The sequence below is a fragment of the Lepidochelys kempii genome, chromosome 1 (genome assembly GCF_965140265.1).
Source record: "Lepidochelys kempii isolate rLepKem1 chromosome 1, rLepKem1.hap2, whole genome shotgun sequence".
Classification (NCBI taxonomy): Eukaryota; Metazoa; Chordata; order Testudines; family Cheloniidae; genus Lepidochelys; species Lepidochelys kempii.
The window spans coordinates 36,294,172-36,318,979 of record NC_133256.1 but is presented as its reverse complement, the minus strand read 5'-3'; the positions used below and the strand labels follow the sequence as shown (position 1 = coordinate 36,318,979).

The 24,808-nt window shown below is 40.0% G+C and overlaps 2 protein-coding genes across 6 annotated transcripts in view; one reads left to right on the top strand and one right to left on the bottom strand.

Moving 5' to 3' along the window:
* The window catches only part of C1H11orf65 (chromosome 1 C11orf65 homolog), a 31,817-nt gene extending 22,675 nt beyond the window's left edge, over positions 1-9,142 (top strand). Inside the window, exons 7-9 of the mRNA XM_073338981.1 lie at positions 3,572-3,742; positions 3,992-4,047; positions 8,660-9,142. Coding sequence (XP_073195082.1) covers positions 3,572-3,742; positions 3,992-4,047; positions 8,660-8,838 — 406 coding nt within the window. The 3' untranslated portion in view covers positions 8,839-9,142. The remainder of the gene's footprint in view (positions 1-3,571; positions 3,743-3,991; positions 4,048-8,659) is intronic.
* Positions 1-24,808, bottom strand: part of ATM (ATM serine/threonine kinase) — a 151,962-nt gene that overhangs the window by 12,489 nt on the left and 114,665 nt on the right. For 4 of the 5 annotated variants that reach the window (XM_073338890.1, XM_073338900.1, XM_073338911.1 and 1 more), the window contains 5 exons: positions 24,051-24,137; positions 23,851-23,965; positions 17,575-17,638; positions 16,539-16,675; positions 12,575-16,415 (listed from right to left, as the gene is read on the bottom strand). In XM_073338890.1, the coding sequence (XP_073194991.1) occupies positions 16,235-16,415; positions 16,539-16,675; positions 17,575-17,638; positions 23,851-23,965; positions 24,051-24,137 (584 nt within the window). In that variant the 3' untranslated portion in view covers positions 12,575-16,234. Of the gene's footprint in view, positions 1-12,574; positions 16,416-16,538; positions 16,676-17,574; positions 17,639-23,850; positions 23,966-24,050; positions 24,138-24,808 lie in introns of those variants that run through there. The other variant, XM_073338919.1, reaches the window with a different exon arrangement.

Below are 24,808 nucleotides of genomic sequence, written 5' to 3'. Positions count from 1 at the left end.
CGCCACCTCTCCTCATGTTCATCGGCCACTGTCCTGTACTCTGCTGTTGTGTCCCTCCACACATTCTGCTGAGCTCTGTCAGTGCCGGATGACTGCATGAGCTCAGAGAACATGTCATTGCGCGTGCGTTTTTTTCGCTGCCTTATCTGAGATAGCCTTTGGGACAGAGGAGGGAGGCTTGAAACATTTGCAGTTGCTGGAGGAAAAAAAGGGAGTGAAGATACATTTTACAGAACAATGGCTATACTCTTTCATGGTGAACAACACTATTCACATTACATAGCACATTTGATTTTGGTACAAGGTCGCATTTTGTATCTTATATTGAGTGCCTGTGGCTTCGGTGTTAGAGATCACACATGCAGGGCTGGGCAACAGAATTCGGCGCGCAGGCGGCCATGGTAAGCCATAGTCTTTCGGCTTCTGCAACCTTCATAACAGCAGCCCCCTCCTTTCCCATGCCAAGCAAAGCCCGTTAAGTTGGCCATTTAGTACTGCAGTTTTCCTGTTAATGTGCAGCAGCAGAAACCAAACTAACCCTCTCCCCCCATCCAATTTTCTGGGATGATCGCTTTTCCCCTCCCCCAACCTCCTGGCTGATATCAGGAAAGATCCCTGCTAGCCAAACGCGAACAGCTCAGTGCCAATGCCCGCCCCACACCCCCCCGCGGCTAACTGTGGGGAGGATTCCTTTTCAGCCACAGGCAAACAGCCCAGTAGGAATGGGCACCTCTGAATGTCCCCTTAATTAAATTCCCCTGTTTCAACCAGGTTACCATGAACAATATCACTCTCCTGAGGATAACAGAGAAATAAAGAAGGGATGTTGCTTGAATGGCAGCAAACACTGGGACCATATGCTGCCAGGCTTTGTCATGCAATGATACCAGATTACTTGCTACTATCATGGCGTGGTAAAGTGTCCTACCATGGAGGACAGAATAAGGCTGCTCTCCCCAGAAACCTTCTGCAAAGGCTTTTAGAATACCTCCAGGAGAGCTTCATGGAGATGTTCCTGGAGGATTTCCGCTCCATCCCCAGACACGTTAACAGACTTTTCCAGTAGCAGCACTGGCCACGAATGCATCCCAAGTCCTCAGGGCTACTTAGTCATTAAAAAATGCTTGCTTTTATAACATGTATTATATTTAAAAAGATACACTCACCAGAGGTCCCTTCTCCGGCTTCGTTGGGTTGGGAGGGTATTTCAGTCAGGGTGATAAAAAGATCCTGGCTGTCGGGGAGAACAGTGTGCTGTGTGCTCTCCCCAAGCTTGTCCCCCTCCTCCTCCTCATCTTCCCCATCGTGGCGGAGAACATCCCATCATCGGAGTCCATGGACAGGGGTGGGGTAGTGGTGGCGGCCCCCCCTAGAATTGCATGCAGCTCAGCATAGAAGCGGCATGTCTGCGGCTCTGTTCCAGAGTGTCTGTTTGATTCTTTGGTTTTCTGGTACGCTTGTCTGAGCTCCTTAAGTTTCATGCGGCGCTGTGTTGTGTCCCTGATGTAGCCTCTGTCCCTCATGGCCTCTGAGATTTTTTGAAATGTTTTGGCATTTCGTCTTTTGGAACGTAGTTCTGATAGCATGGATTCCTCTCCCCATACAGCGATCAGATCCTGTACCTCCCGTTCGGTCCATGCTGGAGCTCCTTTTTGATTCTGGGATTGCATGGTTACCTGTGCTGATGAGCTCTGCATGGTCACCTGTGCTGATGAGCTCGCCTGGCCAAACAGGAAATGAGGTTCAAAAGTTCCCAGGGCTTTTCCTGTACAGCTGGCCAGTGCATCCAAGTTCAGATTGCTGTCCAGAGCGGTCACAACTGTGCACTGTGGAATAGCTCCAGGAGGCCAATACCTTCGAATTGCGTCCACACTAACCCTAATTCGAAATGGCGATGTCGATTTCAGCGTTAATCCCCTCGTTGAGGAGGAATACAGAAATCGGTTTTAAGAGCCCTTTATGTCGAAAAAATGGCTTTGTTGTGTGGACGCGTGCAGGGTTAATTCGGATTTAATGCGGCTAAATTGGACATAACCTCATAGTGTAGATCAGGCCTAACATAATGCTACCCTCACTTTGAGGAGGAGAACATGACTCCACTTTCACCAGAGTTTCAGCAGCACAACACAACAAGCTGCTGTAATGGGAATGTTAAAGTTCCTCTTACCCCAGCCAAAGAAACAAGATAAGAAGTTGATCCCAAATTACAGTCTGAAGCAGGAGATTATTTCTGGGTGTCACAGGGTCACCGTAATGAGCTTTTAAAAAATAATGAGCTAAATCCTTCATTCATTACTCAGGCAAAACATCTCTTGGAGAGACAAGGCGGGGGAAGTGATCTCTTTTATTGGACCAACTTCTGTTGGTCAGAGAGACATGTTTTCGAGCTTACACAGAGCTCTTCTTCAGGTCTATTGAAGTCAATGGGAATTTGCCAGAGAAAGGAATAAGCCCACAGAGATAGAAGAAAGAAATACAGCTCTATTTTGAAAATTGTTGAAGTTCAGCTTTTGTCCCATTCTGACCTGAGATATAATTCAAACAACATTCTTATATGTAAAAGGCAAGGGGACACACAATTGTTTTTGTAGTATAATTTTTAAAGTTACTTCCATTTATGTAGTATCATAACATTACTCACCACAAAGAGCTTGCAAATCATTTCAAAGTGTGATGCCCAAAGAATTTCAATAAGCCTAAAATAGTTGGATTGTTTGTGGTGTTTAACAATGTTTTCTTTAACAACAAAAATCAGTTTTTCCTTGTGATTTCTTTCTCCCTATATTACTGGGAGATGGGGCAGGCATGAAGAATGATGATTCTTTTCAGAGGAAGAGGCAAGTTGGCCCATGTAGTTCTTGCAAGTATCCTCCTTCCTAAACAAAGGGGAATAATTTCCCAAAGACAAGAACTAAGAATATAAAGCATAAATGGGATACTCAGGTTTTCTTCTTCTCATATATTCTAAGCTACTACTAGATTATCCTTCTCATAGGCATAGTCCTGACATAATTAATGTACGGGGTCAAGACAGGTGCTTTAAAATGGTAGGGAAATATTTATAAAAGTAGCTTCTCCTAGGAGTTAGGTCATTTTTTGACCCTCTCATGTGCCTGAAGTGAAGATCTCTGTTTCAGTTGTATATCCAGTGTACAAATTGTTGTGCATGGTGTGGTGTACTGTTTAAAAAACCCAGAACTCACTCTATATGGTGGTTGAGAAGGTGATGCCTACACAATTGTTATATCATTTTGTAAAACGCTTTGAGGATCATTTGGGATAAAAACTCTAATATAGTTGATATTAAAATGATAAAAGAAAAAAAATAGTAGAATCTATATTTAAATTGTGTACACACATACTTGATTCTCTTCCCCTCCTTACTATGTCACCATTAAATCTCAATTAATAATGACTAAGGTACACAATATTTCAGTTCACAGAACACCCATGTTATCCTTAGTTGGTTCTGCTAGAATAAGACAATATGTTGGGATATAGTGCCCCTTACCGTCAGAAAATATAACTGTTCCAAGCAACCTGCAATAACAAATTCTTGTTTCACTATTAGGTATCATGCAAGAAGCTTGCGGGTCAAAACAGAGGACCCTACCACTACAATCTTAATTCAGAGAAGTGCAGAAGGCATCGTCAATGCTATTGAGAAAGGAGGAACAGACAATGTAATGGAATGGGAAGTGGATGAACTGTTGCAATGGACAAATGCACTTAACTTTGAAGAGTAAGTATGTGGGTTTTTTTGTTTGTTTTCTTTCCCCTCTGAAGGACTTTATGATAGAGCCCTGATGATCCCCAGCTTCTCCCATTTTAAATCTTCTCCCTCCATTATTCTCTATTGTGGCCTTGATCTTCTTGGAAATGTTTTAGCTTCCAAAAAGTTAACTTCCCCAAAATAATAAAATTGTGTTTAATTTTCAGGATTTTATTAATTGTACCTTAAACTGAATGTGTGTTTACTTAATGTGCTTAGATATATTAGCCAGTGGAAAGAAACTGCAACAAGCAACTCATCAGCTAACTACCAGGGTAAGTGGTGCCAACTATAGCTGTGGTAAATGGCTTCAAATAAAATTTTGCTCTCAAAAATTACTTTAAAAATTGCAGCTATGTTCCATGTTTATTGTGTCAATTATTTTTTTCCATATCCACTATCTTTAGCTTCCAGGCAAAAATATTCTAATTCCCAATCATGCAAACTCACCAAGAAATCTGTATATTTATCAGTATCATCAAGATCTGGTAATCTTTGATATGAATATCAAAAGTGTAAGTCATTTTTAACCTAATACTTGAAAAGGAAAATGGAATGTAGAATTCCAGAAAATATTTGCCTCTTCAAAGTCAAATCCTTTTTCTTAAACTCAACTGTAACCAATTATGATTTACACATTTGCTTCTACGATCTGATTTGTTAATATTTCTCCAAACATCAGTATTGCTCATCTTTGAGAAAACAAACAAGTTCTGATCGCTCTAGTCTTTTTTAAATTGAATTTCTGAATCATCTTTATTAGTAATGCATGTGTCTTTTTACAATCAGGTTTTATATGCAGTAATTTAGTTTCTCTTTTTTTACATGTTTTTTCTCTGCTATTAGCAGGCCAGTAAACCTAAAATTAGACTTACCAGATATGTTGGTTCACAGGCATGTTATTTATTTGTATTATAGTAGTGCCTGGGATTTCCCAATTGTGGACCAGAACCCAACTGTGCTAGGCACTGTACGAACACAGAACAAAAAAGACAGGCTCTGGCCCAAATACCTTACTATCCAAGTAAGGCCTGGTTTTAAATATGCAAGAGCTATGCTTTCCAAGTTTTCCAGTGAGGAAGATTCTTGTATACTCCATCTATCCATTTGAAAGACTCAAGGGAATACTCTACTATTTTAAACTAAAAATACACAAAACAGAATCTCTTGGGATGATGTACTAAGATTTATTTTAATTTATTATTGTGGCTTATTGCTGATATGCGACTCCATCACTAATGTATGTAATGCACTTGCACCCAGTATATTTTAGGACTAAATAAACCATATTCTTGGCTGTAGTTGTTAGGTGGGAGTTGACAACCAGACAAAGGCGTGTCTGTGTTCTGTATGGGCTTAGGTATCACAGTGTGCGTGGTACTTGGGCTATATCCATACTTAACACTTCCAGTACAAGGGATTTTACAAGTATCACAAAAGTTGATCAGCAGCTTGTCTGGAATAAAGGAATGAACTTTGCAAAAAAGTGCATCTCTCAGATTATTCCATAGTAATATTCACCCTAACATATGAAAAAAATTTGCAGAGCACCTTATAAAAGTAAAGCATTTTCCACAAAGCCAGTGAATGTTAAAACATTTTCATGACACACTAACTGGGTTATGTTTGGAACTGGCATACCCAGTTCCAAAATAATCAATCATTTTTAAACAGGGGTGTGTCACATGTGGCAGCCAACCTTAAAAAATAAATGATTTATTTCATATGCTAAACACATTGTAACAGCATCAGTTGGTAGGTTAGAAGTGCATGAGAAAGTCTGAAATCCCTGAGAGTCTTCAGTCAGTTGGATCTCTTGATTATTTGTAGATAAGGCCAGAAGGGACCATTGTGATCATCTACTCTGAACTCCTGTAGAGCACAAGCCACAGATCTCCCCCAAAATAATGCCTAGAATAGATCTTTTACAACATCCAATCTTGATTTAAAAATTGTCAGTGATGGAGAATGCACCTTGACCATTGGTAAATTGTTCCAACTATTAATTACTTTCACCATTAAAAATTACACCTTATTTCTAGTCTGAATTTGTCTTCATCTTCCAACCATTGGATCATGTTATATCTTTCTCTGCTAGCTTGAAAAGCCCATTATTAAATATTTCCCCATGGAGGTACTTACAGGCAGTAACTCTTTAACCCAGTCACTCTTTAAACTTCTCTTTGTTTAGTTAAATAGATTGAATTCCTTGAGTCTATCACTATAAGGCATGTTTTCTTTAATCATTCTTGTGGTTCTTCTCTGAACCTTCTCTAATTTATCAACATCCTTCTTGAATTGTGGGCACCAGAACTGGACACAGTATTCAGCAGCAGTCACACCAGTGCCAAATACAGAAGTAAAATAACCGCTCTACTCGAGATTCCCGTTTTATGAATCCCAGAATCACACTTTTGGCCACAGCGTCACACTGGAAGCTCATGTTCAGCTGATTATCCACCATGACCTCCCAGAATAAAATCCCCTATCCTGTAAATATGGCCTGCATTCTTTGTGCCTAGACATATACATTTACATTCAACCATATTAAAATGCACATTGTTTACTTGCTCCCAGTTTACCAAGAGATCCAGATTGCTCTGAATCAGTGATTTGTCCGTTTTGTTATTTACCTCTCCCCCAATTTTTGTGTCATCTATAAACTTTGTCAGTGATGATTTTATGTTAAACAGTGAAGGGCCAAGAACCAATCCCTGCAGGACTCCACTAGAAACAGACTTGCTCAGTGACAACTCTCTGTTTATGGTTACATTTTGAGATCTATCAGTTAGCCAGTTTTTAATCCATCTAATGTGTGCCATGTTAATTTTATATAGTTCAGTTTTTTTAATCAAAATGTCATGTGGTACCAAAGCAAACTTACATGGGTAGGGGGAGGAGCCCCTTCAGGGAGGCTAGCCCCTGGTTCTGCTCCTTCCATCCACAAGCCCCGAGACTCCCTGCCCTCCTCTGCAGCCAGAGCCCCGAGACCCTCTACCCCCCTCCCGTGGCCAGAGCCCTGAGTTCCCCTTTCCCCCCACGTGGCCAGAGTAGCCCTGAGTCACCCCCTCCCCATGGCCAGAGGAGCCCTGGGTCAAGTGGAGCCCTGAACCCCACCCCCAACCTGCTTGGAGGAGCCCTGGGCTGGCCAGAGCCCAGGCCAGCCACAGCTGCACCTCCTCTCCCCAGACCCCAAGCTGCCCCGCTTCTTGTCCTTATTTCTGCTGCCCATGGAATTCTCCTTGTGTCCCTTGGCTTCCCTTATCAATTTTCTACAATTCCTAACTTCTGATTTATATTTTTTACTATCAACTTTCCCTTTCTTCCATTTGTTGTATGTTATTTTCTTTAGCTGTCTTCACTTCCCCTCTAAACTTGGTTCTTTTTTAACCAGCACAGCCTTCTTTCTCAGTTGTGGGATTGTGGCTTTTGGAGCATCTAGTAAGGTGTTCTTAAATAATTCCCAAGAATCTTAACATTTTTCTATTTAAATTTTTCCTCTCAGCTGATTTGACTTGTAATTGTTTTCAGCTTTGTGAAATTGGCCTATTAAAGCACCAAATATATATATTACTGGTCTGGATTTTATTCAGTTTGCACAACATAAATGTGATCAAGTCATAATCACTTGTACCTAAGCTACCATTAACATTTAGTTTGGTAATCAGTTCCTCTTTAGCTGTTAGGACAAAGTCTAATATAGAATCCTCCAGTGGTGGCTGCAACACTTTTTGAGTTAGGAAATTGTCATCTATAATGTTTAGAAATTACAAGGACATTTTAATACTGGCAGCATTATCTAGCCATTAGTAAAGAGACATTGGCTAGTGCAATGGGATGTATAAAAAATTAGATTTTTCTACTGATTCTGGAAGAGGTCAGGGTTGTGGGGTTTTTTTTAATGTAATTTGCTAAAAATGATGCCTAATATTAAAATGATTGTAGGATGCAAATAAAAAGCCTTGAGTATTTTTAATTAACAGTAATGCTGTCATCACAGAAAACAATGTAAAAATATCTCAGTTATGCTATCACTGCTCCAGTGACAGACAACACAGTTGCTGAAGTGGTAGGGAATCCAAAGCTAAATAAATATAAGCCAGTTATAAGCTGATGTGTTCCCCGACAGGGGTTTGCATTGATTTAACAAAATTGATTTAAAAACAATTTTAGTTAAATCTGTGAAACTATTATGTGTAGACAAAGCCTTAGTTAAGTCAGACAAGAATCACTCTTCTGTTTATTGGCCATCTTGACAAAGCAGCTCTCACAATGATGCTCTATTTAGACATTATGCAGTGGTCTGGGCTGTATTAATATGCAACATCTCATAGAAGGGTGGTGGGACTAGTCAAAAGAAGGCCAAGATACAAATAAAGGGCCAAATTCTGCTCTCATTTGCACTGTGCAAATCCAGAATAACTGTTGACTTCTATAGATTTACTAATGAGTTACTCCACTGGGAAAGTAGAATTTGGCCCACAGTTTATTCTTGTGGAGGAGAAAAGGGGAATAGCTTTCATTGTTGGAAAATTAGACTGTATTTGCATTTGATTTTTTAACAATGGTACAGAATAAAACTGCTAGCAAGGTATGTTTCCTAAAGTTGTTTTTGTTCATTCTAATTTCCTCCATCTCGCTAACACAAACAGAACTTTTTAAGCAGGTTTGTTCAAGTGTGCTGAGTTTCTGAGTTTAATCTTTGTTCTTTTAAAACAGCATTATACGGATTTTTTTCAACAAAAAGTTACAATGTGTGAATATTGTAAAGAGAAAAGAACTATGATAGGTCAAAGTATAACTGTGGGACAGTTAGTTTAAATATCTATATTAACTCTCACAGATTTTTCTGACCTATATTTCAATTTTTATTTTTATTTTTTTTAGGTTTCCAGTTTATTGTATCACAACATGATCCAGGTGAATTCTCAGAGCTACCCTATGGAAACATCCAGGAAATACCAATCCTTAATCCATTAACTTTAAATGAAACAGACTTCAAGTCAGGGACATCTATAACACCATTAAACTCACCTTGTAATCTCCCAATGGATAACAAATTCTGAATAATTTTGCTCCTATTCATTTGGATACTATTTTGCTCTACTTCAATTTGATATGAAATGGAGCTATAGTTTCAGCAGTTAGAGCTGACTAAACAAGAAATCTGCATGTGAAACATAAATGTGCTACATGATTCTCTCCTCTATAAAAACAAATTACAACAGTATCCAAAACGGTTTTGAATCAGTCATAATGTGCTAATAACAACCTCCCCTACTTTTATTCCTCTTCTAGAACACCTACATTCAATACATAAAATTATGCCAAATGCTTCAGCAAATATTATAGTGATCTGTTCTTTCTATAGATTTTTTTTCAGCCTCTAAAATAAAGTGGATGCTTACAACTGATACTTATCACTTCCAGGACTTTTGAAAACACTTTTGAGTCCATTAAGCCTCGCAGTACCCCTGTGAGCTAGCTATGGATTACCCTCCATTTTAGCAGTGAAGAGACTGAAGGTTAAGTGACTTGCCCAGTGCCGCCATCTTGCTTCTATTTGACATACACTGTTACAGTCAGAGTTCTAAAACCCAGCAGATCCTACACAGTACAATTGTGTCAATGGAATTTGCTGCTATCCTACTCAGAGTAAGATGAAGGCAGAGCAACTACTGAATAGTTATGTTTCAGAGCAGGGCTGAATGGAAAATGTTAACATTGGTCTGAACCTACCTGAAAATGGGTGTGGGGGGGGCGGCGCTCTTTTTTGTTTTGAACCAGAGCACCATCATTTCACGTTTGTTAGTAGCAGGGCTACAGTGCAAAAAACCTCTAAAACAAACTAATGGGAATTGGTCTGAGATGGCAGAACACATAACGGCCATATTGGGTCAGACCAAAGGTCCATCTAGCCCAGTATCCTGCCTTCCAACAATGGCCAGTGCCAGGTGCCCCAGAGGGAATGAACAGAACAGGTAATCATCAAGTGATCCATCCCCTGTCTCTCATTCCCAGCTTCTGGGAAACAGGCTAGGGACACCATCCCTTCCCATTCTGGCTAATACCCATTGATGGACCAATCCTCCATGAATTTATCTAGTTCTTTTTTGAATCCTGTCTTGGAATTCACAACATCCTCTGGCAAAGAGTTCCACAGGTTGACAGTGTGTTGTGTGAAGAAATACTTAGTTTTTTTAAACCTGCTGCCTATTAATTTCATTGGGTGACCCCTAGGGTCTTGTGTTATGAGAAGGAATAAATAACGCTTCCTTATTTACTTTTTTAGTCCTCTCTTTTCCAAGCTGAAAAGTCCCAGTCTTATTAATCTCTCCTCAGACGGAAGCTATTCCATACCCCTAATAATTTTTGTTGCCGTTTTCTGAACCTTTTCCAATATCAATATATCTTTTTTGAGATGGGGCAACCACATCTGCATGCAGTATTCAACATATGGGTGCACCATGGATTTATGTAGAGGCAATATGATATTTTCTGTCTTCTTATCTATCCCTTTCTTAATGATTCCCAACATTGCTAGCTTGTTTGACTGCTGCTGCTGCATGTTGAATGGATGTTTTCAGAGAACTATGCACAATGACTCGAAGATCTCTTTCTTCAGTGGTAACAGCTAATTTAGACCCCATCATTTTATATGTATAGTTGGGATTACATTTTCCAATATGAATTACTTTGCATTTGCCAACATGAATTTCATCTGCCATTTTGTTGCCCAGTCACCCAGTTCTGTGAGGTCCTTTCGTAGCTCTTCAGAGTCTGCCTGGGACTTAACAATCTTGAGTAGTTTTGTATCATCTGCAAATATTGCCACCTCACTGTTTACCCCTTTTTCCAGATCATTTATGAATATGTTAAATAGGACTGTACAGACCCCTGGTGGACACCACTATCCACCACTCTCCATTCTGAAATTTGACCATTCCTACCCTTGGTTTCCTATCTTTTAACCAGTTACCAATACATGATTACCTTCCCTCTTATCCCATGACAGCTCACTTTGATTAAGAGCCTTGGGTGAGGGACCTTGTCAAAGGCTTTGTGAAAATCTAAGTACACTATATCCACTGGGGCTCCCCCTTGTCCACATGCTTGTTGATCCCTCAAAGAATTCTAGTAGATTGGTGAGGCATGATTTCCCTTTACAAAAGCCATGTTGACTCTTCCCCAACAAATTATGTTCATCTATGTATCTGACAATTTAGTTTCAACCAGTTTGCCCAGTACTGTGTTAAGCATCGGGTCATAACTAACCTTTTTAGTGAAGACTGAAGCAAAACAGACGAACACCTCAGCCTTCTTGGTGTCATCTATTAATTCTTCTTCCCTGCTAAGTAATGGACCTACATTTTATTTTGTCTTTCTCTTGCTCCTAATGTATTTATAAAACCTCCTCTTATTGATTTTTGTGCCCCTTGTTAGGTGTAACTCATTTTGTGCCTTAACCTTTCTGATTTTTTCCATCCATCCATACTTAACTATTCTTTTGTATTCATCCTGAAAAATCTGTTTCCACTTCCTGGAGAATTCCTTTTTGATTTCCAGACATTAAAGAACTCCGAATACAGCCATATTGGCTTCTTACTATTCTTCCTTTCTTTCCTTCTCATTAGGATAGTTTGCTGTTGTGCCTTTAATATGGTCTCCTTGAGATATTGCCAGTTCTCCTGAACTCCTCTTTCCCTTAGATTTTCTTCCTGTGGGACCTTACCTACCAACTCCTCACTGTTATTCAATATCGAGTCTAAAATTCTAGATTTTGCATTTTGTTGTATTGCTTTTTCAACAGATGCCTGGGTAGCTGAAGTGCCCCATTACTCCCAGGTCTTGTGTTTTAGATATTTGTTCTAGAAGTGCATCATTGGCTTCTTCCTCCTGAGTTCATGGTCTATAGCAGAACCCCTAGCCGGTTTGTAATATCAAAACAAAACAGTTTTGCTTAAATAATCTTTACAAAGAAGTTTACCAACAGGATTTTTTTGGGGGGTGAGACTTCCCTTGTTATACCTTACATTATGGAATTTATTCCAAAACAACTGTGGGAGAAAACACACACAAAAGCTGACCTTTTTCTTGGACTAACGGGTGAAACATTGAATAAACCGAAGATTGTTTTGGCAATAAAAACAACTTACAAAAAGAGTGTTTTGTAATTATGGGCTGTAATCTGTTTCAGGACTTTCTATAACTACTATATATATAGTGAAGGGAGGGATTGCAAACACTTTGGCAGACAGGATATGTGTGTGTGTGTGTATATATATATATATATATAGAGAGAGAGAGAGAGAGACAGACAGACAGACACACACACACACCTGCACTCATGGCAGGACGATGTATTATCTAGACCATTTAACCTAAGCAGGAGATATGGTATAACTCCTCTTATACATCGACTTCTGTAAATCAATTCCAAGTCATACTTATGTGATAAAAGCGAGATATTTAACACACTCTTCTCTATGCATTCCTTCTCTACAGCAGCTCCCAATTTTTCCAGTCATGGTCTTCACTCCCTTGCCCCACCCCCTCCCGCTAAAATGATCAGTTTAGTTAATAGTGACATTTTAAATATCATCATTAGGTTTTGGTATCAACATTCAATAGATCAGTGGAGCAAGGGGAGTTCATATCTTTCAAAGGCTTTGTTTCAGGTTGTCTGCAGACTCTACAAGACAACACTGCAGCAGCTTACACTAGGTTCAGACTCTGAACCGCAAAATAATAAAAAGAACATATACCTTCAACTTTTAACAGTCACACAATTGAATTTCACTACGTCAACCCTAGCACCCATTGCTAACAATTATATCTTTATTGAAAATTTTTCACAGAAGCGTTATAGCTCTTGCAGGTACAGAAGATTAATATTCATACAGAAAAAACAATCAGTCATGCAGTACCACATGCAAATATAAAATACATTTTATGAATTCATAACTTCTCAGTTTTAAGCAAAGAGTTTTTAGTGGTGAAATCAGATGTGTATTCTAATGTGTATTCTTTAAGCCCAAAGTTCCATAGCAACATAACTCACTTCATAACTACTGGGAAATTAATGAGAAAGTGTGTGTTGTTGGTCAGAGATCATGAAAAGGTTCCAGTTCAGTAGTTATGGAGACTGAAGTCTTCACTTTCCCCAAACAGCCTGGCTTCCCCACACTACCCTGCCAATTTAGCTCCATTGCTGTTCTGGAGTAATCTTCTCTAGTGGTAGAAATGGTAGGTTCAGTCTCCACAGCCTATTGAAATCTGTGGCCTCTTTGCTGAGATTTGAGGTGGGGCACTTGTCCAACAGAAACTGCGTAAACACCAATAATTCATTTTACATATGCAACAAAGTTGTCACTGGCTTTAAAAAAATATAAATCTAAATCTGTTATTTAAAAAAAAACAACCCTTCCCTTCATATCATATGCTCACAAAGGTCTAATATTTTCCTTAGAAACAGTCTATGAAAAATTCATCACATTTTTCAAGCATATAACAATTAACATACTCCAGGGAAATACCAGAATATAAAAAAATGCAGTATAACATGGCTTCACATATTTTTACCTTACTAATATAGTAAATGCATATGGCTCTTCGATATTAATCTACCTTAGTTTCAATGCTACTGCACTTCAATTTCTGCCTAACCATTATTCAGAACAAAATGCCATTCACACTTCATGTATTTATTAAAGGTCTTTTCTGGGTCTCTCTTATACAAAGGAAAATCCAGGCATGTGGCTCAAAAATATACCGTTTAAAAGTCAAATACAATATTCACTTTTCCAGTTCTTACTTTTAAAAAGAGAGAACTACTGCAACATACAAAAACCGAAAGAAAGCTCAATGCTTAAATGGCCTCTGTTGGGTGGTGTGGCGTGGCGTACTGTGGCTTGACACTGGTAACTTCACTGTAATTAGTATAACAAGGTTAATGTAAATGCTAGTGTATCACACATTAACATCACTTAGTTAGGTATTCCTCCACACAAGTAACATTGTCAATGTAAAATTAATACATGATCTTCCATTATAAATAACGAAAGCATACATAATTTATATACATTTCTTTTTTGCCATTAATGCAGCTTGGGCAATGAAAACAAATGGATTAATTTCATTTTCTGGTCCTCATGCACACTGAGTTCACACGACACTACAGGGGAATGTTTAAATTTAAAACTCTCTCATCTCTGAAGCTAAAAATTAATGAACAGTTTATTCATATTAGATTAATGATTTATTTTAACACAAAACCTAAATTTTGGGCCTAACTAGTTGACAGTGTCCCTTTCCAGGGGGATTTCTCCATAACCGGTGCAGTCGGGATAGAGTTTACCCAGACACTTATGTGCTACATCTATACATATAACAGGAGCTAGAACCCTGGCCCAATTAAACATGAGTCCCTTACAGTGATTTTGGTGTTTTTTAGAGGAATGGTGACAAAATTGCAGGTCGTAAAACCAATAGCCCAGATTTAAAAAAATAAGTGCCTAAAGTTAAGACTCCTATTTCTGTATTTAGGCCTCTAGATAAGTTACCTGACATTCTGACGTGCTCAGCATCCAGCAGCTTCCACTAAAGTCACTCACTACATTTGAAAATCATCCCACAGTTGCATGGCAAGACTCTTCTCCTTTTCCTAGATGATGTCATTAATACTTCAGTATAGTGGGGCACTTGTCCCATCAGACACGTTTAATTCTGAGGTGTAGCTACAAACTACTGTCCCCCTAAAGGAAGTAATTTTCACTCTTCCCTTACTCTGTATAGTAGGAAACCCAGGATGCAATTTTAAGGTTGAATCCAACACTGATGAGCGTCAATATAAGTGTATGCACAGAGTTGTTGTAAATGTGTCGGTCCCAGGATATTAGAGAGACAAGGTGGGTGAGGTGATACCTTTTATTGGACCCACTTCTGCTGATGAGAGAGACAAGCTTTCATGCCATACAGAGCTCTTCTTCAGGTCTGCAAAATGTATATTAGAAAGTTTGTCTCTCTCACCAACAGAAGTGGGTCCAATAAAAGATATTACCTCACCCACCATGTCTCTAACAGAAATGTGTGTCTGCAGCATCACCAAACTAAAAAAGACTTGTCTTAATTTCTACCAGAAGTCTGAAATAAAATGTGCATAGAAAAAATAAATTTTAAAATTACAGTGAAATAGCAAAAATAAGGCAAACTAAAGTCAGCGAAATGCTAAATTATGCCAACACTCCATCATTAACTTACACTGCTATGAAAAAGGCAGAAAGTCCATATTAAGGATTTTGCTGAATTTTGTCAGAGTTTGTATCTTTTATTAGTACTTTTTAAAATAAAACAAAAAATGTTTCAGGAAGGATTTCAGAAGGCATAACATGGACACTATGGACGGAACAGATTTCCCTATTACACATGCTTATTGACTATCTTACCAAAGTAGGCAGTTTCATATATTACAAAGGGGCAAGCAATGAAATGTAACTAGTAAAACTGCACACAAGTTGTGCATTCAAAATATAACTTTAAAGCTTCCAAAATGTATTTATGTCAGATATCAAAAGAGAGTTTACTCTTGAACCAGACCCTGTATGTCAGGTTTCAGCCCAGGATCAGTCTACTTTAATAGATGAGTTGGAGATAAAGTTAATGTCGTTACTTAAAATGCTAAAAATCATGGTTTATACAAGGAAAGTGTCAAAACAATTTAAGCTACAGCAGCACAAAAAGCAGCACTATATTCTACTTGGCTCAAAGATCATTTATCTAGAAAATACTGTGCAATAATGTCCCATTTCCTCATCATCAGCTGTCTAATTAGGCTATAAAATACACAAGAACCTATCAGTTCACTGGATATGAAATTATTTTTAGCGCTAAACTGTTATATTTAACATTTCCCTTTTTGTAGTTTTGTCTAGTATCACTTCAACATCAGCTTTAAGATACAGTGTTTCTTCTTCTTTTGTAACACATTTAAGTGACTTATTTGATGTCTTTTAGCTTACAAATCATTCATTCAGTAAAGGTAATAATATAGTCTATAAATGTGACACAAATCAAGCTCTAGATGCTTAACTAATATCCAAGATTAGATGGATGTTTTAAAAAGGTTTTGCAAGAACATTGTACATGCCATCTCACTGCAAGCAAAAAGTATCTGTTCCTGGAAGGTCACAAGATTTTCTTGGTATGGTATAGGAACACCAGAATACTGCACTTAGGGTTTTGTGTATGGTGAACACAGTTCTGGAGATCAACAATATAATCTGATAAAGATCATTTAAAAATTAAACACTTGTTTCAGGACTACTGCTTTATAATCTACACAGTTGATTCTCATATAGTATTTCCATTAAGAAACATCAATATGAAATGCTGACCCAGCCACCCTTCCCCCAGAATTGAACAGGTTTCCTATTCACTCTTTAAAATCTATTGGATACTTCAAGATCATACCCAGGGCTTCCACCCTGGAAAGAGCCGACTGAGGTTTTTGGGATCCATAGCCTGCTGTATGAGAAGGTTCACCTGTCCTCCCACACTGAGCACTGTTCCCTCCTCTACACCTTTCAGCTTCTCCTGAAGCCTCATCAGGACACGTTCTGCAACTTTGTTAAAACTCTGGTCATCTCTGATAGCAAAATAAAAATGACAAATAATCAGATTATATATGTCGCCCGAATAGGATGAACAACTTTGGGTAAGAAGAGAAAAGTATAAAATCCAAGGCAAGAAATTAAGAAGCACCTCTTACCTGGCTTTTCTGTTACATTCCTGATCACTGGTACTGAGTGTGGAGTTGATGTCAGCCTCATCCTCTGGTCTCTGTTGCAAATACAATGCTTTCAAAGGATTCATGGTCCAGTCAAAGAGAGGATCATAGAGCAGCACCTACACAGGAAAGAATTATCTTTTTAAATTAAGTTTTAAACTACAACTAGTTCAATGTCCTAACAGGAAGACATAAATAAAACAGCTGAAGCCCATGCTAGACACGTGGGTAAGAGTCTCTTATTTGGCACAATCCAGTAGAATCAGAATGTCTCAATTAAGCAGACATGGTCCAGAATCAAAACCCAGCACATCTGACCATCCCCAGACATTGGAGAACTTCTGATCCAATCCAAATTTTGTTGCACTGGCCCATCTCTACAATTCAAAGGTCATTATTTTTAATGATTAAATATTGTTATTGGTTTTCAGTACACAATCTTATGCTCCTTTTTAAATTCCTTTTTAATTTTCAAATTATTAAGAAGCTTGTGTAGCAAAACACCATTGTTTCTCTTATTTTGTTGAGTGTTTGGTTGCGTGTTAGCATTGTTTTACGGTTGTGCCTTGATTATTATGTTCTTTAAAAGTAACACCGTGTTGCCAGGGCAAAATACCCAAACTGATATTTTCTATTACACTTCACGAAATCACCACATTTTGTCTACTGAAAGTACTGTATAAAAGGGATTTAATTCCGATGGCACTGGTCCTGGTAGGAATGCTATAGTTCTCTCTGACTGGAAGTTTCTGGATACTGAATAACAGGCAATTTGTTTTAACAATTTATATGCCTGAAATGGTTATCACAGTAATGTGAGTTGGTGATGGTTTAGAAAAAGCTACATGCATGAGTAATTCTGGAAAATGCAATGGAACTACAACGTGAAAAACTTGCTACAAATATTCATTTGTAGCTAATAGTAAGAGTCATAAAACATTCCAGCCTGCATATATGAAGGCAGGGAATTAAAAGTTTTCTTTCAGTTTTCCATCAGGAAGCATGAAGAAACATTTACCTCCACGATAGTCAGCAAAGCTTCTTGGGAATTTCTCATAACAGCCATAGTCTTCTCACAGCATCTACAAAAAAATTATTTTTTTTAAATCACATTTTTGGATTTTCTCCCATTTTAGTAAAACCAAAGAGTATTTTTCTATCGTTTAAACAACTGGTATTCATACCCTTCTCAGAGATTATTTTACCACAAGATTATCCTCACTGAAGCTTCCATTTTAGAAAATGACTGAGGAATTTCTGACCTGATAATTCTCTGTTAGCATCCTCTCTCTCCATTCTTCACTAATGGGCTAATGTCCCACACCTGTGAATTTGTAGGGGGCCCAATGTTGTTGCTGGAGCCTTTAAGACTAGCCATGAACTTCAGCTCAGGCCACCAGACGAGTTCTTCCTAAACTATAGTAACACTCCAGCAACCGATTATTAGCGACAACTTGACAAAAACCTGATATATTAATTACCTTAACACAATTATATGTCTAAGTGTCCTATTAGAGAAAAAAATCAATTTGTAGTCCAGTTACTTACCAAATTGCCAGGGAGGGTTGAATGAGGAGAGAAACTGCTAACAGTAAGACTATTACCAGGTAAGAAATTTCTCATTCTGTTGCACATCTCCTCATTCATCACTAATGGGAAGTAGCGAGCAGCGAACCACAGAAGTAGGTAGGAAAAGAGAACAGATTTTTAATTATTATAGTAAAATAATAGGCAAGAATGGCTGTTCCCCCATATAAAGAAAGCAATGTAAACTAAGACGTTATCTGGGAACCAACCCAGTCGCAATCATCATCATCATGTTCCCATTACGCCTCTGGTGTTTAGGGCAGTGATGAAGAGACGGGCTCCACCTTACGAAGAGAGGGAAGAGCATCTTTGCGAGCAGGCTAGCTAACCTAGTGAGGAGGGCTTTAAACTAGGTTCACCGGGGGAAGGAGACCAAAGCCCTGAGGTAAGTGGGAAAGCGGGATACCGGGAGGAAGCACAGGCAGGAATGTCTGTGAGGGGAGGGCTCCTGCCTCATACTGAGAATGAGGGGCGATCAGCAGATTATCTCAAGTGCTTATATACGAATGCACAAAGCCTTGGAAACAAGCAGGGAGAACTGGAGGTCCTGGTGATGTCAAGGAATTATGACGTGATTGGAATAACAGAGACTTGGTGGGATAACTCACATGACTGGAGTACTGTCATGGATGGTTATAAACTGTTCAGGAAGGACAGGCAGGGCAGAAAAGGTGGGGGAGTAGCACTGTATGTAAGGGAGCAGTATGACTGCTCAGAGCTCCGGTATGATACTGCAGAAAAACATGAGTGTCTCTGGATTAAGTTTAGAAGTGTGAGCAACAGGAGTGATGTAGTGGTGGGAGTCTGCTATAGACCACCGGACCAGGGGGATGAGGTGGATGAGGCTTTCTTCCGGCAGCTCGCAGAAGCTACTAGATCGCATTCCCTGGTTCTCATGGGTGACTTTAATTTTCCTGATATCTGCTGGGAGAGCAGTACAGCGGTGCATAGACAATCCAGGAAGTTTTTGGAAAGCGTAGGGGACAATTTCCTGGTGCAAGTGCTAGAGGAGCCAACTAGGGGGGGAGCTTTTCTTGACCTGCTGCTCACAAACCGGGAAGAATTAGTAGGGGAAGCAAAAGTGGATGGGAATCTGGGAGGCAGTGACCATGAGTTGGTTGAGTTCAAGATCCTGACATAGGGAAGAAAGGTAAGCAGCAGGATACGGACCCTGGACTTCAGGAAAGCAGACTTCGACTCCCTCAGGGAACGGATGGGTAGGATCCCCTGGGGGACTAACATGAAGGGGAAAGGAGTCCAGGAGAGCTGGCTGTATTTCAAGGAATCCCTGTTGAGGTTACAGGGACAAACCATCCCGATGTGTCGAAAGAATAGTAAATATGGCAGGCGACCAGCTTGGCTTAACGGTGAAATCCTAGCGGATCTTAAGCATAAAAAAGAAGCTTACAAGAAGTGGAAGGTTGGATATATGACCAGGGAAGAGTATAAAAATATTGCTCGGGCATGTAGGAATGAAATTAGGAGGGCCAAATCGCACCTGGAGCTGCAGCTAGCGAGAGATGTTAAAAGTAACAAGAAGGGTTTCTTCAGGTATGTTGGCAACAAGAAGAAAGCCAAGGAAAGTGTGGGCCCCTTAATGAATGAGGGAGGCAACCTAGTGATGGAGGATGTGGAAAAAGCTAATGAACTCAATGATTTTTTTGCCTCTGTCTTCACTAACAAGGTCAGCTCCCAGACTGCTGCGCTGGGCATCACAACATGGGGAATAGATGGCCAGCCCTCTGTGGAGAAAGAGGTGGTTAGGGACTATTTAGAAAAACTGGATGTGCACAAGTCCATGGGGCCAGATGAGTTGCATCCGAGAGTGCTAAAGGAACTGGCGGCTGTGATTGCAGAGCCATTGGCCATTATCTTTGAAACCTCGTGGCGAACGGGGGAAGTCCCGGATGACTGGAAAAAGGCTGATGTAGTGCCAATCTTTAAAAAAGGGAAGAAGGAGGATCCTGGGAACTATAGGCCAGTCAGCCTCACTTCAGTCCCCGGAAAAATCATGGAGCAGGTCCTCAAGGAATCAATCCTGAAGCACTTACATGAGAGGAAAGTGATCAGGAACAGTCAGCATGGATTCACCAAGGGAAGGTCATGCCTGACTAATCTAATCGCCTTCTATGATGAGATTACTGGTTCTGTGGATGAAGGGAAAGCAGTGGATGTATTGTATCTTGACTTTAGCAAAGCTTTTGACACTGTCTCCCACAGTATTCTTGTCAGCAAGTTAAGGAAGTATGGGCTGGATGAATGCACCATAAGGTGGGTAGAAAGTTGGCTAGATTGTTGGGCTCAACAGGTAGTGATCAATGGCTCCATGTCTAGTTGGCAGCCGGTGTCAAGTGGAGTGCCCCAGGGGTCGGTCCTGGGGCCGGTTTTGTTCAATATCTTCATAAATGATCTGGAGGATGGTGTGGATTGCACTCTCAGCAAATTTGCGGATGTTACTAAACTGGGAGGAGTGGTAGATACACTGGAGGGCAGGGATAGGATACAGAGGGACCTAGACAAATTGGAGGATTGGGCCAAAAGAAATCTGATGAGGTTCAATAAGGATAAGTGCAGGGTCCTGCACTTAGGACGGAAGAACCCAATGCACAGCTACAGACTAGGGACCGAATGGCTAGGCAGCAGTTCTGCGGAAAAGGACCTAGGGTGACAGTGGACGAGAAGCTGGATATGAGCCAGCAGTGTGCCCTTGTTGCCAAGAAGGCCAATGGCATTTTGGGATGTATAAGTAGGGGCATAGCGAGCAGATCGAGGGACGTGATCGTCCCCCTCTATTTGACATTGGTGAGGCCTCATCTGGAGTACTGTGTCCAGTTTTGGGCCCCACACTACAAGAAGGATGTGGATAAATTGGAGAGAGTCCAGCGAAGGGCAACAAAAATGATTAGGGGTCTGGAACACATGAGTTATGAGGAGAGGCTGAGGGAACTGGGATTGTTTAGTCTGCAGAAGAGAAGAATGAGGGGGGATTTGATAGCTGCTTTCAACTACCTGAGAGGTAGTTCCAGAGAGGATGGTTCTAGACTATTCTCAGTGGTGGAAGAGGACAGGACAAGGAGTAATGGTCTCAAGTTGCAGTGGGGGAGGTTCAGGTTGGATATTAGGAAAAACTTTTTCACTAGGAGGGTGGTGAAACACTGGAATGCGTTGCCTAGGGAGGTGGTGGAATCTCCTTCCTTAGACGTTTTTAAGGTCAGGCTTGACAAAGAGCTGGGATGATTTAATTGGGTATGGGTCCTGCTTTTGAGCAGGGGGTTGGACTAGATGACCTCCTGAGGTCCCTTCCAACCCTGATATTCTATGATTCTATGAAGCTCCTCCACTCTCGTGTGTTTCTGGCAAGGCTTTCAATGGTTCCCCAGCTGTGTTCCAAGTTTTTTCAGCTCAGCTTCCACAGCTCTTCACCATGTTGTTTTTGAGCAGCCTCATTTTCGCTTGCATTCAGGTGTCCATCTTAATGCTATTCTGGTGATGGAACCGGTTTCCATCTGAAGCACATGGCGAATCTGTCTCCAACGCCTCCTGGTAATGATGGTGCTCATAGCTTCTTGGCTGCACTGTGTGGATAGGTCTTGGTCTGAGATTGTTCTGAGCCAAAAGACATGAGGATTTTTCTGAGGTTGTATGGAATGAAGACAGTTTCAACATGTCAAAAGCCGAACCAGCCCAGTAGTATCTTCTTATTAAAGGATGCCTCTGTAGGGGAATGGACACTTAACTTTGCAAGTCTTCCTTTGATGAGGCTCATACACTTTTCCCCCATTGCTCCTAGATGCCTACATATTGACTGGTCATTGTCATAGACAGTTTATTGGACTCAAATTGCTGGTCTGATCCTATGTGGCCATGTTTGTGGTTTTCGTTCAGACACACCACTGACAGAGCTGTCAAAGTGAACTACAAGGATGTGTATGCTGAGATTTTGGAAATTTGTTTTCGAGGTATGTGCTTCTCCCCTCCAGACAGCCATGTCTGTTTTGACCCTGGGTGGGCAATTCTCTGCATTGGCTTCAAAAGCTGTTCTTCATTTGAACAGGGGATATAAATCCTTTGGAGGAGTGTCCAGTTTGAACTAGCCTGTTCGTCTGGTCACTAATTGGTCGTGTTACCTATTGCATGGGTATTGGTGTGTAACTTGCGACCTGAGCCTTGCTGTGACTTTGGGTGCTGAGGAACACCCAATGTTCCTAAGGAGTCACCCATCCAAGTACTAATCAGCATGAGCCTGTTTACCTTCTGAGAGCAGACTGTCCTGAAGAAAATCCAGAATAGCTGGGTATCAGGGTTCTTGGGGTTTTTGTTTTCCCTTGATACCATAAGATAAACTTTATCCAGATTCAGGTTAGATCTTTCGTGTTCAAGCTTCTTGAAGAAGAGTAAATTCCCTGTCACTTTGGAGAACAGTGCAAGCCTGATTAATAGTTCTGTCCTAACAGCCAAGCTGTCAAGTGTAAATGGGCTGAATGGGGGATAGGACCTTGGTAAAGGATGTCTGGTCTCATTTCTAGATGCAGTGGAGGGAGGGGTTTCTAACATTATGTCTATTAGGTCAAAAACCATGTTCTCCTTGGCTAGTGCGCAGCTAGATCTATCACAAGAAAACAAATCAAAATTGAAGTTATACAGAAGACTCTCAACACCAGTCTTACAAACAACCAGTTTTATATGAGCAAGTTGACATGCCTTCATACTGATGCCTTCGAAGCACTGGAAATGCCTTTGCAGTGGTTTGAAGGCAAGAAGAAAGCAATGCAGAGCATCATAACGCAACTTACGTTACGTACGTACAGTGATTTTGAGGTGTTCTATTTTTATGAACTACTCACTGTAGGCCGCACTAACAGCATAGGGTGCGTAGAGAGAGTGCAGCCTAAGGGTGAACTTTGCGGATCTGCACATGTGCAGAAGGGACTCCTGGCCAGAGAAGGGTGGGTCTCCAGGACCTGTTATGGTTGTTACTGCCTAGCACCAGTTTTTTATCTTACCAAGCAACAGTTTCTGATTTCGTAACCTGTTTTCCTGTACTGATTGGTCAACTGATAATACATATATATATTGTACATTATTATCAGTTCTTTGGCAAGCAATCTGGCTAAGGGTGTGTGTGTGTTTGCCCTACCGTGATTCTGCCTGACCAACAGAGCTCCAGTGCTTATGGCTTTACTTTCTTTTTTTAATAAAGTTTATTATTTAAACTACTCACTGAGGACTCCAGAATTTGGATATTGGACCAGGCAGGTAGCAGGAGGAACCCACAAAGTGGTACTAGTGCCACAAAAGGGAAAGGCCTAGCAGAGTGTGCCCCAACACTCAATCCCCAGTACAATAAGGGGTCTACCGTAAAACAAAATGGTCAAGAGAAACTGCACCATCAACTGTTCCATTGCCAAAGGGAGAAAATCTAGTGGCCTGCACTGATGGGAGTCTCCAGCAACAACTGACCACCTTTGAACTCCATCAATGGGCAGCCTTAACCCATTAGTGATAAATGAGGAGAGAAGCTGTGCAACTGAAGGACAATATTAAAGATTCCATAATTGATTGTTACATGGTACTAATTCAGATTTAGTTACTCTCCATAGGAAGTTAAGTGTTCTCTCAACACTCTCTGCACTATATTACATACTATAAACAATCATAATTTAGGGAACCTTCTGCTGCCCTCTTACACCTAAGAAGCATCACTTACCTTCTAAAGACTCCCTCCACGCCAGTGATGCCCATCCCATCCACAATGTCTCTGGTTAACCTAAAGGGAACAGTTTCTGGTGTGGGAAGGATTTTGCCCTGTTCAAAAGCAACCCCTGAAGTAAGAGATATAGTGAAATGTTACAAAAATGTTTAGGAAAAGAAAATTGAAAGCTTTTTTTTTTTTACTTTTCCTCTTACCTAGGTCTATGTGCACCAATTCTGCAGTTTGCTCATCTATCAGGATATTCTGTACATGTCTATCTCCAAGCCCAAGTATGTAACCAACTGAAAAGAGATTATCTCAAAATGAAACTATCTGTATGTAATCATGATTTGTAAAGCTATTTTAAATTTTAGTGTACGTGATTGCTCCTTAGCGTACATGATTACGCCCACACATTCACCTTTGTAAAAATGTTGAAAATTCTAATAGAACATATTCGTAGAATAAGCTTGATTTATGTAAACAAGTTAAAAAGAGAAAAATAATACATACAGTTCTATATGTATACATGTAGCTCCAGTATAGTATACCAAATGTCATACAATACGTTTGCAAACGAAGAGATGGAATTAGATAAAATAGGTGAAAATGTCTGCTGATGTAAATGCGCACAGCTGTATTTCAGAGGAATTCTTCCCATTTGCATCAGCAGACAATTTAGCCCTATGACTTCATAAAACCGGTCCAAGTAAGAAAGTAGATTCATGGTAAAATAAAGAACAAGTCAAAAATATTTAATATGCAGTAGAACTCTCACATCTGGATTTTGCTAATCTATAAATTTTATAAATACGTACAAAAGAAGCAATCTTTCCTCACTTTTCAGCAAAACGATTTGATAGGAGATGCTGTAGTGAGTGACTACTAGCAAAGTTTCATATTTTTACAAAACAGTATTTCATAAGTTCATTCTGGCATATAATAAATAACAACTACAATTGTCAAAATAAAT